Here is a 17,353-nt window from a genome sequence, read left to right on the forward strand (position 1 = left end):
TTGAGTTCTAACATTTTAAAATGCCATTTTAACAGCAGAGTAATCACTTATCACATTTGCACAAATCATGACCGCCTTTAAAATTCTTATTTCATATGTTCAGACAAGTTTATTGTCAATTTTCACGATACACCTTCATTTCCAGTTACTATAACTGCAGCTGTGCATCATGAATAATTGCTGTGTGAGACCTCTCTAAATATTTAGAGATTGTTCTTTTTCTCTGGCACAAGATTATCCCACAGGCTTCCACAGTGAATCATCTATAGATCTGTGTCTCCCACCTGATCATCTCCACAGACTCCACACTGTACAGGCTGTGCAATCATCTGCTGCACTTCAGACAAGAGCCGCCGTTCGTCCGGCATAGCCTCGGTGAGATGTTTCAGCTGCTGGTTTATAATCTTATATATCTTCGCTTGTGACTCTTTCAAGCGAGCAGCTTTTGTTCAGCTCGTGACTACTGAGATCACCAAATAAAACCGATTAGTTTTCTCAGCTTTATATTGAATAACTGCTTCATTATCATGCCCCATTAGTTGTCCATACACATGCGTCTAGTTATAAAGGATGATCGAGATTTGTAAAAGTCAATCATATGTATCCATTGCTTTATAAAATTGAAGAAAAGCATGTGTATGCACAAAGCGTGGATACACTTCTTTTCGATGTGGAGGAAATTCGATAAATGAAACTAGAGTTCTATTCTTGCTACAGTGTAGGCTGAGGCCAATCACCTATACGCCTTATTTAAGTTTCAATGAACTTAGGAAACTCACGCATCCATACTTTGCTTTGCAGCCACGGTGCTTGCAACTACACAGCCATCAACCATTCAAGATTCTTCTAGATTTCCCTGTCAACTCATTTGTTCAAATTAGCTGCATCTGTTGGTTTATTCAAGAGCACAACTCCATTATGGAGGCTCTTAATGAACACAAAACTGAACTCTGATCAAAGTTAAAAAAAAAAGAATTCATTTAAACAGGAGATGCCGAGCAAAGCAGTTGGCATTTACAGGGTTTTTGCCAGAAGCCAAGCCAAACTGACAGCTTGCAGGATTGAACCAGAGCAAAATCCAAGAGGTGAACAGGGCAGGTGTTGTAAGATTGGAGGTACTAGAGGCGACACTGTGCCAAGAAAAATCAAATAAAAGCCAGACATTACGACAGGAACATTTTTTTTTTTTTTTTTTTTGCTTTGGTAGAAGGCTGCAAGGCCCTTGCAATAGCATGATTTATGTGTATGGAAAAGAATCCAGAAGAGGAAGCGGGTGATGCTGACCTGGTCAGGGTAAAGACAAAAAGGCCAGGTTGGGATGTCAGAAATTTGCTCACAAGACTGTTACCGTAGCGTTTGTTTTTGTTTTTTTTTAAACCTCGCACCAGCTGATATGGGACTCATTTTTAAATCCATGATAAAATATATCAGCACAATTCTTTCACCAGGGGAACAGCCAAAAATGGTTGCATATACTGCCTCCAACAAGCAGCCAAGTCTTCCACCTGCTGGCAAGATGTAAGAGGCAGCCGGACAGGCCCCTAGAACAAGGAAGGAGGAGGGTTCCAGTCAGGGGATTCGACAGAAGAAAAACAGCTTTTCATGGCATCTTTATTTGAAATGCATTTACAACACAAACTGGCACCACTTAATTTAAACTGCATCTTTTCTTTTTTTTTCTATCCTCAGGGTTTTTTCCCACAAAATTAGAATTTTTGTACATCAGACATAAAATTTGTCTCTTCGACAAATAAAAATTCCATGCACTATGGGTGAAGTTGCAACGGAAAGAAGGGGGGAATATTCCAGCAGTATAACAGGTTCATGTTCCGTAAAACTTTGACACATCTTAGTTGCGTTGCCAATATAAATCGAACTGCCAGAGAAATCGGCAAACTATTGTGAAAAAACAGTTAAAAGGTGTCGTTTTTTTCCCCTTGCTTTAGATCAGTGTTTTATGTCGGCCTTCAGACATGATGAGATGACTTGTACACTACCAACCTCTGTTTACATCCATCACAGAAATGGTATAAAGTTTGAGAACTGTATCCAAAACTGAATGACAGAAACCCCTCATATCGGTACATTAGCTAAAAAATATAATAGTTTATCGCTGGTCATGTGAGAGACATTTCCTTCTTGTGTTTTACATGTTTTGAACTGACCCCTGAAGCTCTGAAATTTGTTTTACAGCCACTTATATATATAAAATTCTTTTTTTTTTCTTTACAGAGTACAAAAAGTAAGGTGTAACCTAAACTTAGTTACTCAAACATGTTCTTTCTTGGCATTTGACATGATTTATTTTTTTTTGGCCTCATATTAGTGAAATGCACGACATTTCTGCATTATTTGGTTATCATGCCGATCGAACTGTGCTCATGGGTTTCTGCCGGATTGGCCTATTTTTGAGCAAACAGAGCAGAGATGAATAGGACTTGCACCATGTTAAACATGACAAAAGCCACGAGACTTGTGAAAAAAAAAAGAAGGGGTCATTTAGCCCTTTTTTTTGTCTGGCTGCAAGAATTAAATCTAGTAAAACTGTAACAGAAGCGCTTAGATAAACGGATTCTGTATAAAATTGATAAAAATGGCCAATTCTATGGCATGATTGAATGTTGGCATTATGCCATTATGAGCCATTTCTTCTCCATGCACAGGTAGATGTTATGTAAGAAGAGATGTGATGTATTAATAGCTACAACTTTAGGGAAGGAAATTAAATTCTCTTAAAATGGCCGCAGAATTCCCATCATCAACACCATGACTCCATTACACCAAGAAGATCTTCAGCAGGGTTTTCTCAGAGAACTGTAGCTACCATCAAAAACAATGGGAGAAGAAACCAACACTCCAGCTACGTCTAATCGACACTTTGTCGGAGCTTTCCAAGCCCCCACCTCAATATGGTATCAGTTCCCTTTCAGGTCAGCTCCGATGCACATTTATAACCGTCAATTCTGGGACAAAGAACTTTCAAAGAAAACACTTAAAGCACAATCTGCCTCCTCGAGTTTATGATGCAACAATGTGTCGATTCCAATCCTCGTGCCATCCAAATGGTAAACCAATGACAGGTGGGGGAGAGCGGAAAGGGGATGTATAAAGAGGAAATAAAGTACAGCGAGAGAGGAAAAGGGTTTGGAGGCTGGAGACAGGGCAGCGGAAGTGACTCCTGTCTCTGCCGCAAGATCAAATTAACTAAAAGAAGGTGAAACATTTGTATTAAAAACAGAGTGCTATAGGACATAACTTGCAAACTAAATTAAATTTCAAACGTAATGCCTTCTTTAGCCGTTCACAGATGATTACCTCAACACAGTTTTCAACGAACGCAAGTGGAAAATAATTCTCTCCCTTGTGTGAAACAGCTGAATCGTTTCTTTTTATATCAAAGAAGCAAGTGATGACAAGCCAGTGTTCGTAGACAGCCAGCAGAGGGTCATACAGTCACTTCTCTTCCCTTAAAGAGATGACGATGAAGAACCAAAGAGGTAGCAAAGATTGTGCCCTTAGGAGGTGCCCGCTGCTCCCGCAGACACTGCAGAGGACACCGTTGGAGGATTCAGGCCTTTCCCTCGGTGTCTCTGACCACCTCGCCGGCGTCCTCCACCTCCTGACTTGAGCTGCGGACAAAGATCAGCACCAAAGTGAGTCACTTTTACGAGTGGAGCTGGTGGTTCGCGAGGATGACGATGTTAAAAGTCATTTGTGGAAGGTAGTGCAGTCCTCATCAGAGCATTTGAGATTAAAAAAAAAAAAAAAAAAAAAAAACGGTTAAGAGGGTACGAGGTTAAAGTTTTAAACGAAAACCGTCAAAACGGATTTCTCATGGCAACAGGATATGTCTGAAAAATCTAATTATAACACAAAAACACTTGTTAAATGTCTAATTAGTACTTTGAATGAACCGGGACATTTCAAAACTAGCTGCAGATAAGAGGGGAAATCCAAGCTATTATTTTTTTCTCTCTCTTAAAATGTGAGTAGTTTTTCAAGTTTCTCAAGGCCCAAGAATCCATTTACGCAAGTAGTGACCACCTGACTGCCAAACTGAGCAGTAAAGCTATGAGGTTAAACTGGGTAACTCTGGAGAGTGACTAAATATGAAAACAAGCCTGTACCAAAGTGAAGCATTATGCATGCTCAGATAAAAATCTGTTAAGAAAGCGGAGAAACAACCACACATGAAAACTCCTGCAGGCTGCGAGCCTTTACCTTGTTTTCTTTGTTGTCATCTTTACAAAGAGCCTCCTCCTCAGCCACTGTCTGACGCAGCATGCCAAGACAGGGAGGGAGGAACAGGGACGAACGCAAGAAAATTAAGTGTTAAAATTTAAGCACAACCAAAGAAAAACAGAAAAAGCAGAGGGGGGGAGGGCAGTGGGGAGCAGGTGGCAAACGAAGGGGTAGGCGGAGATGTATGTGGGAAAGGAATGCAGCGCGAGAAGGAAAACGGAGGTTAATTCAAAACAAATCTCGTGTGGGAATACAAAATGATATGAGGCAGAAAGGGCAGAGAAAGGGAGAGGGTGGCAGAGATTAGCAGGCAGATTTGAAAAGAAGTCAAAATGGACTGAACCACTCATTCAAAATGTTCATCGGAATGACTCAACGTGGACAAGAATCGCAGTTTAATGCAACTCCATACGCAGCCATAATAACTAGTTCTATTCAAATACAAATACATAGACGTTACTGATGTTTGCCGAGCATTGTTCTACTCACTGATGCCTGAGCTGTGTTTGGACTTTGCGGCCGTGCTGTAGATCCAGCATCCTCATTGGTTCCTGTGCCCTCTTTGTAATTCTTCTTGCTGGCCTGAGTCTTGGACTGCTGGGCCTTAGCAGCCTGGGTGATCACTGATTGGAGGAGCTGAAATCACCAGCAGTGTTAGTGTTTGTGACACCTGCCTAACCTTACCATTTAATCACAGCTAATATCAACACAGACGGATTATGCAACTTGCAGGTCTAAATTGAACTGGAGAAGTAACCATAAGCTCCAGCACCTTGGTGATGGTGCCTACAGCTTTGGTGCGTCCTTCCCTGAACACAAGCTTCTGATCACAGTGCAGGTACTCCGGAGTCTTAATGAAGCGAAAATGGACCGAGGCCTTGTCCCCAGTCCTGAGGCAGTCTTTGTTCATTGTCAGGATGGTGGCAGTCTGCCTAATGCTGCCACAGTGCACTAAAGAGATGCAAAGAGAATGTTCCAGTTACTCATGCCAAGACGTTTCAACAGGTCAGCCATGTCAATAAGAGACCAAAAAGAGGCTAAAATGATCCGTATCAGTGTTTATCCTATGGTGACACTGTTTAACTAACCCATGGCCTGGTATCTTGGCGATATCGTGGTTGGATGATGGAGCACCAAAATCTCAGCCTCAAACTCCCACGTAGCCTGAGGCATTAGCTTCGGGGAAACCATTACCATTCCTTTCCTTATTGAGGATCGTTTGACCTGAGACGGTGAACAGAGAGCGGGAAGAAAAGGCAAAACATTAAGCCGAGTGGTGCAGCACAATTACAGAAAACCCAACACACTACTTCATTTTGCTCCTTGGTATTTTTTCATATAAATTAAATTAAATTAATTTAAATAATGACCTCAAAATAAGCATCCTTTTCCAAAGGAAAATGCAGTGAAATGCTCTACAATGCAGTAATTAAGCCACGTTTTTTTTATCCCTAACAGACCTTTTTTAGGGCGAAGGATGCAGTCTGTCCACCTCGAACCTCTTTGACAGGCATCCTCTTGCGGTGTATAGACTTGACAGCGATCGGGATGAAAGTGCCAAGTGGGTCAGGGCCTAAGAGTAGGGTGTCGTTGAGTCGTATCAATCCACGTAACGTAGTGCCTGAAACTACTGTACCCACACCCTGTCAACAGAAGATCAACACACGGTTATGTTAGCGGACTGCGGGAGCTTGTGTTGTCTATGCAGACTGATAAATAAAGTCTTCAAATCAAAAAGAAATCACTGCTAATTTTATTTTGTTGCAATATTTTCCATCACGGAGGAGTGTAAATATAAACTGCGCACCACTCACAAGCCTTAGTGTCTGTCTTTCACATGGTGAAACTGTGCAGAAAAGCCTTTTTTAGTTTTTATATTCTGCTCTGCCGTTAAAAGCAGTGACAGCTTGGCTGTGCAAAGCCAACTCCTGCGAGGGCGATGTCCCGGCTGCCACATGCACAGCCCGATACACTGGTTCATGACAGTAAGTGCACCGATTCGCTTCAGGTTTTCAGATTTTTTTTCCCATGATTCCGCAGCTGACAGCGATTGCATCGGCGGTGACGCGCCGCGACAAAGACTCAAACTGCTTCTTCCTCCCCTCCAGGCTCGACTAACAATTAAACCTCAACCTGTCAACCCATGTCCTTGGTCCAGTGGTCCTGTGGCAAAACAACTTCAAGCATCACAACGCATTACAGAAAAAGCGTGAGCGCCATTCCTCACCGGTACGGAGTATGTGTCGTCTATCTGGAACTCTGCAGGTTCGTCATTGCTAAACATAGTCCGAGAGGAGAGGAGGTTCAAGAACATCTTCAGCAGGTCCATGTTCTCCCCTGTCACGTTTGAGATCTGGAAGATTGGGCACATCCTACAGAGTGGGAGTGAGTCAGAGGAGAAAGGGCAAAGTGTTGCATTAATGAAGGGAATCGAATCAAAGTCGGTCCGACTTCCACACATGCAGCTTCGACTGAACACAGCATGTTCCATTTTTCAGCCCAGCACCTCCGTGCCCTCACCTCTCCGAGCTGAAGTTTGAGGCTGTGACGATGACATCGTCCTTGTTCTGTACCAGCACCGGGATTTTCCTGCAGCCAGGCGACTTTAGTAACCTTTGTAATAATTTCAGCGTTTCTGTCGGTAAACACAGACAAAGACACAAGATGACACGTCTTCTACTACAAAAAAAAAACTGTTTCAAACTGTTTGCAAATAACTCAAAAGACATTTCAACACGTGGGAGGAAGAGATGGGAGACCATCTTTATTGGAACAGTCCTTTTTTTTTTTTTTTACTCCCCATATTAACTGGGGCATATTAGTTTAGTCTTTTTAAGAAGACTTTGCTTTTATTTTCTCTGCCTCTAATCATTGTTTTACATTAGAAATGCTTCCAGCGGTTTCCCCAGCTATATTTGAATATCCACTGCTGAGTTTCAGAAATGCAAGCTTAAGATCATTTAAAGCTTAATGTCTTTCCCAACTCCACAATGCTGTGTCAGCAGTGGAGATCATGGCTTGATCGTGGATTCCAATAGAACCGTGTCTCTTTACCTTGCAGGATGTTAGCTGGACACATATCTATCTTGGTAACCACTACAAACACTGGTACATTTAGGGCCAGTGCCAGACCAAGATGCTCTTTGGTCATGCCAACGATGCCCGCGTTACTGCCGACCTAAAAGGAAATATGGGAAAACAAAGAAGCAGCAAGGTGCGATCTGAATATGACCACAGGAACAAGAAGGTTTAGATACGTTTTTGATCAAAGTATTTACTCCCAAAGGTGAACATGCACAGCTAAATGCCACAATACGCTCTTCCCTCTTACCATTAGCATGCAGAAATCAGGCAGGTGTCCCGTCATACCAAACACGGTGGTCTTGAGATACTTCTCATGGCCGGCCAGGTCAATAAAAGTGATGACTTTTGAGGATTTCTCACAGATCTTGGTCCAGTCTAGACCGCCACCGTGGCTGTCTGGCTTGTTAACCACCTAAAAAAAAAAAAAACAGAAGAGCACAGGTGACAAAAGGAAAAGCCAGAGAGAAATAAAACTCCCATTCACAACTGGCAGAAGCTCACCTCTCCCTCATGGTCAAAGCCCAGGATGTCATTTCCCACACTGCTGGTCCTGCCACTCTCCATCTCATGTTTGTGTCTGAAGAGCTTTTGGCGAGCGAAGCCTCTGCCATTGTCCAGCTCACCGTGGGTCAACACTCCAAGCAGGGTGCTCTTTCCAGCGTCCACATTCCCCACAACCGCCACTCTGAAGAGAAGATTTGTAGAGTTAACTGTGACAAATTCACATTTCAGTTTAGAGGATATATATACACACACATCTAACATTAAAACTTTGAACTTAATGCGAGCATGAAACCTTTAACTAACTCGGAACCTTTTAAATTCCCCGTTGAACTGCTCTACCGATGACTCTTCTTTTCTGGTGTGAGAACAGCTTGATTGTGACAGAGTGCAGATGTAGATAAACACATATTCTAAGCTTTAACAATGGTTAAATTTACACACCCAGGCACTCGGATGGAAAACACACTAAGGACATCAAAACAAATTCTGAGCAGTGTCACAACTGAACTGTCTCTGCACAGAAAGTCGGGCTTTAAAGCAGCAGGTATGTTTTTGTCAGATGGTCAAACAGACGTATCTTTCTAAGCCTGAGGACATTCCCACTCACTTCATTCGATAAAAACAGATGACGTAGGTAGCAATTCTAGAGCCTCTTGTCATATTTCTTACCTGACTTCCAGGAAATCCTGCTCCCCCACACGCCGACGGATGAGGTAGTCCAGAATCTTTCCGCCCGTGTCCGTCCTCTCCCTCAGCAGGATTAAGTCGGCTTCAATCTGTTCACACAGCGACTGCACTGTGGCTACTGATGCTTCCATGTCCTTCTCATTCAGACCGTAGTCGCCTCCATCTCCACAGAAAGGAAGGAAACAAGAGTTACTCTGATGCAAGATCAAGACAAATGTAATGTCGCAATAGGAGCTTTAAAAAGAAGCTCCTTGGACCATGCCAAGTAAATCCAACATATTTCCCATCGCAGTTATAAAACCATAGAAAAACAGCAACAGGTTTCATTAAGTAAGTTGTTGGCACATATTTGTGTAAGCTGATGATATTTTAAAGCACATTCTTTGCATGAGAGACAGAAGGAGAGAGCAGCTTTGCCCTGCTCAGAGTGCACCCTCGGGACATTTAAAAAATGCTCGAGGTGTAGATCCGGTGTCATTTTGGCCAGTGTGAGAGGCCAGAGGGCTCCATTCATAAACGGGCGATTCACCTGCAACAACTTTTTGCTAAAAGCAAGACCATTTTTGGAACAATTTGTGAGAAAACGTAGCTGTGCAGGTAGAGTATTGGATAGTTCACGACATGAAAAAGGTGCAGACAGGAGGCCAACTGACACGGCCATACACACGAGCCTCCATCTTGAGTGGTGATGTGGGAAAACCAGGCGTGTGTGTGCAGAAATGGAAAAGTTTATGACCATAGAAACTCTTAAAATGACAAAATCATTTACAGTTACCTTCAGAAAAAAAAACCCACATACATACACATATATATTTATATATAATTAATTTATTTATTTTATTTTGTGTGTTCACAATGCCGTTTTTCTGTGAAAAAGTGGCTTTAATCTCTCCGTTTGAATGGAAACCACGAGCACCAGTTGGTCAAAAAGTTTAGCTGTACTGGACTGAAAATCAGAGCCATTCACTCAGCTGCTTTTCCAACCAGAGAGACGGCCATGAATACTGACATATGCATTACTGAACAAGTGGCAGTCCCTCTGCTGAGCACTGACAAATGACACCCTTTCACACATGCACTCTGACCCCCGCAGCATGCCACATGGGTCAGACATGTTGCTGTAACAGGCAAAAAAACACAAGTCTGGTTGGCAACAAAGACCCTCCCTCGTGTTTCTGTGTCAAGCAGAGGGTAACAGAATGAAAACCAAAGCACAAACAAATGGGATTAGCTGCCTGGGAGGCACAGCTGTGAGAGGTGATGGGTGCAACTGCTTTTCCTGAGATAAACCAGAAAAACGCTTTGCTGAGGTTTCTGCATACACATATGAATCGATATTCGCCAAAGCATGCGTCCGGATGCATTTGTAAATGTTCATTTATGATAAGTGAGGCGACACTGAACAAATTTCACAGGATTCAGGTGTGCCAAATCAGAAAATAAGCACAGTGTTTCCCCATTATAGCCACAGATGTTTTATTTTCATTTGGGTTTGAGATTTCAGGTTATTCTACAACAAAAACAACAAAAAAAAACCTACTCAAATGTTCAGTCTTTGGTGCCATCTGTGGGATCCTTTTTTCTGCATACAGCAGCTGATTAATAAAATCAATCCGGAGTCAAATCCTCCAAAAACAAAGAACTTGCACTCATCATTCTATAAGAGACATTTTCCAAATTCTCCTGTTTGTCTCACTGTCCTAAGAATAGTGGCAGCATTGAATTTCAACCAAAGCAATAAAGAAAAAAAAAATCCTAATATTATAGTTGTTTGGCCATTAGACAATTGCTATGATTTTAGCTAATTTTGTATACATCTCATCATCATGTATACATGAAGCGTTTTACTTTTTCCCTGTTAATTTGTGACATATTACAATTGTGTGGAAGCACTACCAGCTAATTTATGAAAAACCTGGATTAGGATTTAGATATATGCTAAAGTGAAAGATCCATCTTAAAGCTCTCTTACCTGAGCCCATCCCAACCACATAGATGGTCTCTCCACAGCCCTCATCTATCCGCTCCCTCAGATGTCGTAGTAACGAATCATACTGTTCTCCCGTTGGACTCACAAGAACCAGCTGAACAGGAGAAGATAAAATTAGGGGAAGAGACAACAGAAGAGACAAAAATCCCAAATCAGAACATTGAAAAGGGGCACGGAAAATGCACATTTTCATTTCTACTTTATTGCACCCAGTGCGAAGCCAAGATTTCAATGTTTTGCCTTGTTTGGATGGAGACTTTTAAAGGCCGGTAATGAAAGACATTTCATACAGGCAAGGTCAATAGCTTTGAGGAGGAGGAAAGATGGGCAGTGGATCTCTACTGTGTCAACAATGCTTCTCAAATAAAGAGAAGCAATAAACATCAATAAATCATTTAAGCAACTAGGAGAATTTCAGAGTATAATAGAAGACACTGTGTTCTGTGATCCCTCAGACAGCACTGCATCAAAAACACCATTCAGAAAAAGCTGATGCAATCACATGGGAACTGTGGGAAACCTTTGTCAAGCACTACATTTACGATAATTACATTCTTAGATGCCGCTTAAAAGTTTTCCTTTCAAAAGAAAAAGGAAAAAAAGCTGCTCTTCTAGAGGCGGTGTCCGGGCTCAGTGGCATCTGGGGTGGCTCACCGCACTTTCCAAATGTGTATTGTGGTCAGACAAATTAGTATTAAACACATTTCTTGACGTGTGCTCCGGACCCAAGACAAAAATCGGGGCATCTAGTCTCTCAACAACACATCAAGAAGCCGGGCTCTGTGAGGGCAAGGAGCTACATCAATGCCCTTGGCAAAGCAAAGCTCATTTGCACTTCTGTGATGGCAGCACTAACGCTGAAAAGTTCCAGCCTTCAAGAGGACATCTGTGCATTATTCAAACATAAAATGCAAAACCACACTCTGCACCCATCACAAAAGCATGGCGGAGGAAGAAGAAGGCACGGGCATTTGACTGGTCTGCTGTACAGAGCTGCCATCAACAGATTAATGTGGGAAAAACTTTGAGAAACGATGACAATCCCGTACTGTTGCATACTTGAAGAAGAATGCAGGAAGAATGCTTCATCGCCTGCTATTGTTCAATGTTGGTAGCGTTACAAAACAGTAAAAGCTTTACTGGCCCAACTTGATTTATTAATTTAGTTACCTGAAATGTATTGCAGGTCTGTCATGCAAAAAATTAATTCATGCAAACAAATCAAATATGTTGGTTTTCTTGTATTTTGCAAAGACAATGCAAAATGCTCTATCTGAATCGTCTCTGCAGCAACGACTATAACATCACCACCAGGCGCTCGTGGCGTGAATCAAAGCATAAATATGCTCTTCTGAAACACCTAAACAGCTTCGCTGATTACACTTTACTTTAAGGCCCACCTTGCTGCTCAGGTCTAGATGATCCGCGGCCTCTCCATTTGTGCCCTCGCTTTCTTCAAAGACTTCTCCACCGGATGGATCGTCGGCACATCCCCGGTCCGGTGCAAACATGCAAGCTGGCACTATGGACTCTGCTGCTGATATTGAACCTGGCAACATCGCTGGTTCTGTCGCCGTTAACGACGCCATATCTATAGTGAGAAACAATGCAAAGCTGCAAAAGTAAACAACCTGACGTTTTGCTATACAAGATAACCATTAGCCTTTAGCAAAGTGGAAAGTTAGGTTGATTATAAAAGCCAGCAAGCTAATGTTAGCCAAAAATCAAACTTGCAATGTCTGAAAAAGTGAAAACGAGATTCTAGTTTATTACTACATCCGTTACATATACTGTAAATGTTTATAATTTGTACTTTGAATTTGTAAATCAAGCAAAATTAGATAATTCAATCTGTTATCAATTGAAAGTATACCTGAAGTTAGTAGCTAGCTGCCAAGCTAACGTAGTTGTTTATTCTGGCTGGCTTCGATTTCTAGGCTCAGAATTGACACGCCCATTATAAAATACAGGCAGCGGATTGGCTATACCAGAGACGAGATTGTGGTGCGTTTGTAATAGCTGGGACATCCGAAAGTTTATATTGTATATCATATTTAATTTTATATGAAAAATTAAAAGAAATGAAAAATAACTTTTTTAATTTTGTAACTCCAATAAGATTGCACAGACCTGGCTAACAAATGTTATCTGATGTACGAACAAAAGAAAGGCTTACGCTGTATGTAAACGTTTTTTTTTTATTCTGTCGATATTTAAAACCATAGAAAACGTACTTTTGACACCTTTTTTAGTTCTACTGGTTGGAAAGTTAAATCAAATAGTCATCAACGGACACGTAGTTCATTAACAATTCTTTGGGGGGACAAATGCAACCTTTAAAACAGCTGCGAGCTGCCCCATGTGCCTGAACACTGAGTTTCCCCATTTCATAAAAGCTCACTACCTTCCATGACACGTATGCCATCATACTCACACTCACTGTAATATAATTATGAGCAACCGAAAATGTCAGTCTGAAAAACAGCCATGGCAGTAAAAAAATTTTAAAAAATAAAACACTGAATGCATGTGTTTACTGCACAGGAAAAAGTCCTTTAAAAAACGCCATTAGATACTGGTGAAAAGTTGCACTGCAGGGGAAGTGCTCTTATGCTCCCCATAAGATTGTTGAGCTTTAAATAGTTCTAGCGCATTTTAATTAATTAATTAATTAATAATAATAATAATAATAACAATAATAATGATAATAAGGAAATATCTATTTCAGCATGTAAAGGACAAGAATATCAGTAAACCAGCATATTAACAAAGCTGAAATGTGTAATTGGTTGGTGTAGTTTATTTTGAGAATACCTTTTCACCTTTAAAATGAAGACAAAATCTTTCAAAAAAAATTTCAGGGGAATCCTTTCCTCAAACCATTTAGAAATGCGTATTTATGTGAATAATGTTACTTTTCAGACATATTGTCGGTATCTATGCTGCAATATGGTCACTTACTATGGTCACTCTTACTTTTCCCAGGCTGTTTTTTTTCTATCTGCAACGTCACCAGCAGTTCATATAAAGTGCTCACCTGCCCACAGAGGTTGGTCACTCGAGGCACAACCCACTGAGGACAGCCAAGATGGTAAGTGGTGTGAGGAGCTTCATTCATAGGGTATTTGTTCATTTTCCACATGGATAAATTATCTGCAGCTGTTACATTTTTAGTTATTATACAGTACTAAGCTGTTTTAATGTGGTCTAATTTTGTTTAGATTTTGTTATGAGACTTAATATGTTTAAGGCATCTTTTTAAAGTATAAATACACAAATTATAGATAGATATAGCATTGTTTTCCTTATACATGTTTAACTTTGGGACAGAGTATAAAATATTGTCATATTCAAAAGTTTAAATATTGATAGAGTTGTAGAAAATAGAACATGTCCGATGAGTTTTTATGAGAGTATCTGGTGGGTCAGAAATACAGATTCACCAGATAAAGTAAACATGCTGATGATTTATTTTAAATCCTCGAAAAGTTGCTGGGTTGCCTTAACTCTTTCTTAAAAAAAAAACCCGTCATATTTCTCTTTACACATGTCTTTTGCACATAATTGAACATTTCGTTATCCATTAACATCATTCAGTGGACCTTTGGATGGTTATATCTCTCATGTGATGTTGTTTAGACAAAAAACAAGTCTGAGCAAGCGATAACTGATGCTTTTCGAGTGCAACAGGAATTTCTAAGTAGTCGAGTTTGTCACTACTCAGTTGTAAGTTCAGTGCTTCCTTGATTCCTGCACCTTAACACAACTATTACATGGTCTTAGTTAAGCAGCAGCCCAGGACCTGAGGACAGGTTGTGTTCTGCAACACACAGCTCCTAAATTATTTGAGTGACTCAGATCCCCACAGGAAATAATAAAGAATAATTTGCCTTAAATATTCTCCAGCACATTGCCCGTAAACCAGCACTAATCTGACATGGGGGTGGTATACACTGAGGTACCTGTGGGTGCGGTACAGATATGAGGACGGGCATATTGAAGGTCATGTTTGACTATCAGCAGATGTCGAGCACATAGACAGGTGGGAGAGTTGTGAATGGAATTTATTGCCTTATTGATTAAGCTAACAGGTTCACAGAATTTGAAGGTAATTCCTGGTATGCCAGAGTGAATTCAAATATTTGAACTCAATCAAAAGTTTTTTATTGAGTTTTCTGTTCTTTCTCTCTTTTCCTTTGTGTTTGTGTTAACATTTTCTATACTTTCATACTTGCAAATCTTATGTGTCCTGATTTTGTATAGAAATAGCAAGTGGATCTTCTGTTGTAGAAAGTTCCTGCGTGTAGAAACTCCCTCTTTTATGTTTTTACAGCGTCTATATATTTGAAGATCATCACCTTGATGAGCAAATAAGGCAACGTCCTGTTTCAGTCATTTTACAACCATGTGTACATTGGTTTATGCTGGTTGATCATCAACAGCTAAGATACTAAGATAACAGCAGCACCTATCATCACTCTTTTGATTACAGAGACTCAGTGTACACATGAAGCTCACAAATGGTTCTGCTTATGTTTTTCAAATTTTTTTCAAATTAAAATACTGAAACCGATAAAACTTGCTTTTTAATGTCAGTGTCAGTTTACCACTGTAAAGTTTGAATACAACATTTACCTCATCAATCATTTCCCATGTCCCTCTATGTAACATTCCGTCATAGAAAGTTCAGGACATGTCCATCAAGGCGGGGAATGACTTTAAGATCCGCATCAAGCCCAAAGATGACTGCAGTAGGTAAGTCCTCCTCAAGTTAAGGATGTGGATTTATCTTAATTTTAAGAGGAAGTAGCATACTGTCAAACAGACTCATGTTTCATCCAGCTCTTCCCTTTCTTGGCACCTCTGTTCCCACCTCTGCTGCAGATTTGCAGTCAACATCGGTCATGATTCTGAGAACATTGCACTGCACTTCAACCCCCGCTTTGACTCTGGAGGAGACACCAATACTATTGTCTGCAACTCCATGTCTGGGGGGTGCTGGGGTGAAGAGCAACGTGAGGGAAACTTCCCCTTTGCACGTGGGGAGGAATGCAAGGTGTGTTGATATCGTATAGGGGTATAGGGCAAGTATTTACAGTCCCAAAAAACCTTTTAGTCATTAAGAGAGAAGGTTCCCACTGAATGGTGGATAATTAAAGTACCGTGCATATGATATGAAATGTATTTACAAGAAAAAGTAAACAAACTCTTTTGCAGCAAGCAACCACAAGATAGTAACAAGAGCTGGTGATAGAGTGCAAAAATTGACCAACCATTACATCAATTAACTGACCAAGAGATATAAATCTCACAACAAAGCTCACTGCAGCCCAACGGAAGCTCACACAATCATAAATCATTATAGTTCATATACAGCCGTGTTGACTATGTTTGAAACAATATGTGCTGCAGGCCCTTGCCAGTGTTGTGTGTTTACTACAGACAGCAGGACCATTTTACAATGTCCTTTGCCATAAGGACATTATTAGTGGGCTTGGTATTCCGGCTGGGACACTGATTGGTCAACATGCAGCCGTTGAATGAGAATATGGGATTACAAAACTTAACAGCTGCATAGTGAGATAAAGTCCTAGCTCACTGTCTCTGGAAGATAAATCTTTTTTGAAAATGGTATTCTTTTATCTTTGTTTGTCCAAAAGATAAAAAAAATGATCAGAGACCAATTGTGCCATACCCTCTTATATTTATCTTTTCCTTCCATACTTCAGTTTTACATCAACTTCAACAGCGATCAGTTCTACATCAAACTTCCCGATGGAAGCATGATGAACTTCCCCAACCGCCTGGGAGATGTCAAGTACAAGTACTTTGATGTCGGTGGTGAGGCCAGGATTGTGGGAATCAAGATCAAATCCTGAACTTCTCCTAAACCCCCATCTGAAGCTTGTCATGATTGGTCATCTTTTATCCTACTGAAAAACAACACTGGAAATGTAAACTAACAGTGCACTGATTTTTTTTTAGTGGCAAGAAATGGCCTAAAGATGGAGCCACAACACATCTTATCTCGCTGTGCAAGATTAACAGCATATCAGTTATTGGGTGTCCCAATAAAAGCTGAAAAACACAAGCGTGTGGTCTTTGTCTTTCTGTCCCGCAGATACTGACACTTACCAAGTCATAATGAACAATTGGTGTATGTTACATGTTCCCAGCTCAGCACAATATTTATATAATACAGGTATCAGGTGTTAAGGATCTAAAATAAAAGCCCACTTGTATCAGGGTGAGCTATTTCTAGTATTGTGAGTACAATCCAAAAGGCTAGGGTGCTGCCAAGGTTTAAATCCACTTCTGTTCTTAACGGTCACTTATCAAAGTTGGCAATATGAACTGGTAATATACAACCAGAAAGGAAGTAAATTAGGATTAAAAGTGGAACTGAATTGTTGATAAGATGGAGCATTATGGCCTGCATGGTAAACATGGTCAAAAATTAGAGCAAACAATCAGGACGGAGCAGACGGCAGAGGGTGAAACGGGCCTGTGTGAGAGGAAGGTTAATATTCAGGAGAAGTGAGATGAAGCACTATTTTCGAAACAATTTACAGGAGGACTCAAAAGAGCCATGCACTGAGGCTGAGGAATGTAGCACAATGCAACCACATTCTCTGGAAGGAGAGGAAACATGCATGTGTGTGGTGTGTGTGAATGTAAGGTGAGTGGCAAATAGTAAAGCAACATTGTATCAGCCTTTTAATTCTACTTTCACTTCCTCATGTTCATTATTTTTTTCACAGAAATTTCTGTCACTGAAGGCTTTTTTTTCTGTATTTTTTGTTTTTCCTATTCTGACTCCATCTGTTTAATCTATAAAATGTCATT

At 40.7% G+C, this 17,353-nt stretch overlaps 2 protein-coding genes across 3 annotated transcripts; one reads left to right on the forward strand and one right to left on the reverse strand.

Moving 5' to 3' along the window:
- Positions 1–1,938: 1,938 nt before the first annotated feature.
- gtpbp1l (GTP binding protein 1, like) lies at positions 1,939–12,455 on the reverse strand. 2 transcript variants are annotated; one of them, XM_072384623.1, is made up of 15 exons: positions 12,381–12,455; positions 11,908–12,098; positions 10,490–10,601; positions 8,500–8,680; positions 7,828–8,011; positions 7,574–7,738; positions 7,297–7,420; positions 6,763–6,877; positions 6,470–6,614; positions 5,703–5,885; positions 5,331–5,466; positions 5,015–5,193; positions 4,732–4,878; positions 4,222–4,272; positions 1,939–3,629 (listed from the first exon to the last, which is right to left on the reverse strand). In XM_072384623.1, the coding sequence occupies exons 2-15, from the start codon at positions 12,094–12,096 to the stop codon at positions 3,516–3,518; spliced, it is 2,025 nt and encodes a 674-aa protein (XP_072240724.1). In that variant the 5' UTR covers positions 12,097–12,098; positions 12,381–12,455; the 3' UTR covers positions 1,939–3,515. The 2 variants fall into 2 exon arrangements, with proteins under 2 accessions (XP_072240724.1, XP_072240725.1); XM_072384624.1 differs by lacking the exon at positions 4,222–4,272.
- On the forward strand, positions 12,089–16,598 carry lgals2b (lectin, galactoside-binding, soluble, 2b). Its single transcript, XM_072384626.1, has 5 exons — positions 12,089–12,103; positions 13,524–13,598; positions 15,189–15,262; positions 15,392–15,563; positions 16,237–16,598. Exons 2-5 carry the CDS (start codon positions 13,596–13,598, stop codon positions 16,384–16,386), a joined length of 399 nt encoding a protein of 132 aa, XP_072240727.1. The 5' UTR covers positions 12,089–12,103; positions 13,524–13,595; the 3' UTR covers positions 16,387–16,598.
- Positions 16,599–17,353: the final 755 nt, after the last annotated feature.

The sequence above is a fragment of the Leuresthes tenuis genome, unplaced genomic scaffold, assembly GCF_036924035.1.
Source record: "Leuresthes tenuis unplaced genomic scaffold, fLeuTen1.0.hap1 SCAF_4, whole genome shotgun sequence".
NCBI classification, from domain to species: domain Eukaryota; kingdom Metazoa; phylum Chordata; class Actinopteri; order Atheriniformes; family Atherinopsidae; genus Leuresthes; species Leuresthes tenuis.

Bases quoted from the DNA above. Each gene is read 5' to 3' on its own strand.
- gtpbp1l (XM_072384623.1), bottom strand. From the start codon at position 12,096: ATGGCGTCGTTAACGGCGACAGAACCAGCGATGTTGCCAGGTTCAATA. The intron at 8,012-8,499 runs GTAAGAAATATG...TCTTCTCTTCAG, and splicing joins CAGGATTTCCTGGAAGTCAG to AGTGGCGGTTGTGGGGAATG. The intron at 6,878-7,296 runs GTAAAGAGACAC...GTTTACCGACAG, and splicing joins TCCAGCTAACATCCTGCAAG to AAACGCTGAAATTATTACAA.
- lgals2b (XM_072384626.1), top strand. The intron at 15,263-15,391 runs GTAAGTCCTCCT...CCTCTGCTGCAG, and splicing joins CCCAAAGATGACTGCAGTAG to ATTTGCAGTCAACATCGGTC. The intron at 15,564-16,236 runs GTGTGTTGATAT...TCCATACTTCAG, and splicing joins CACGTGGGGAGGAATGCAAG to TTTTACATCAACTTCAACAG.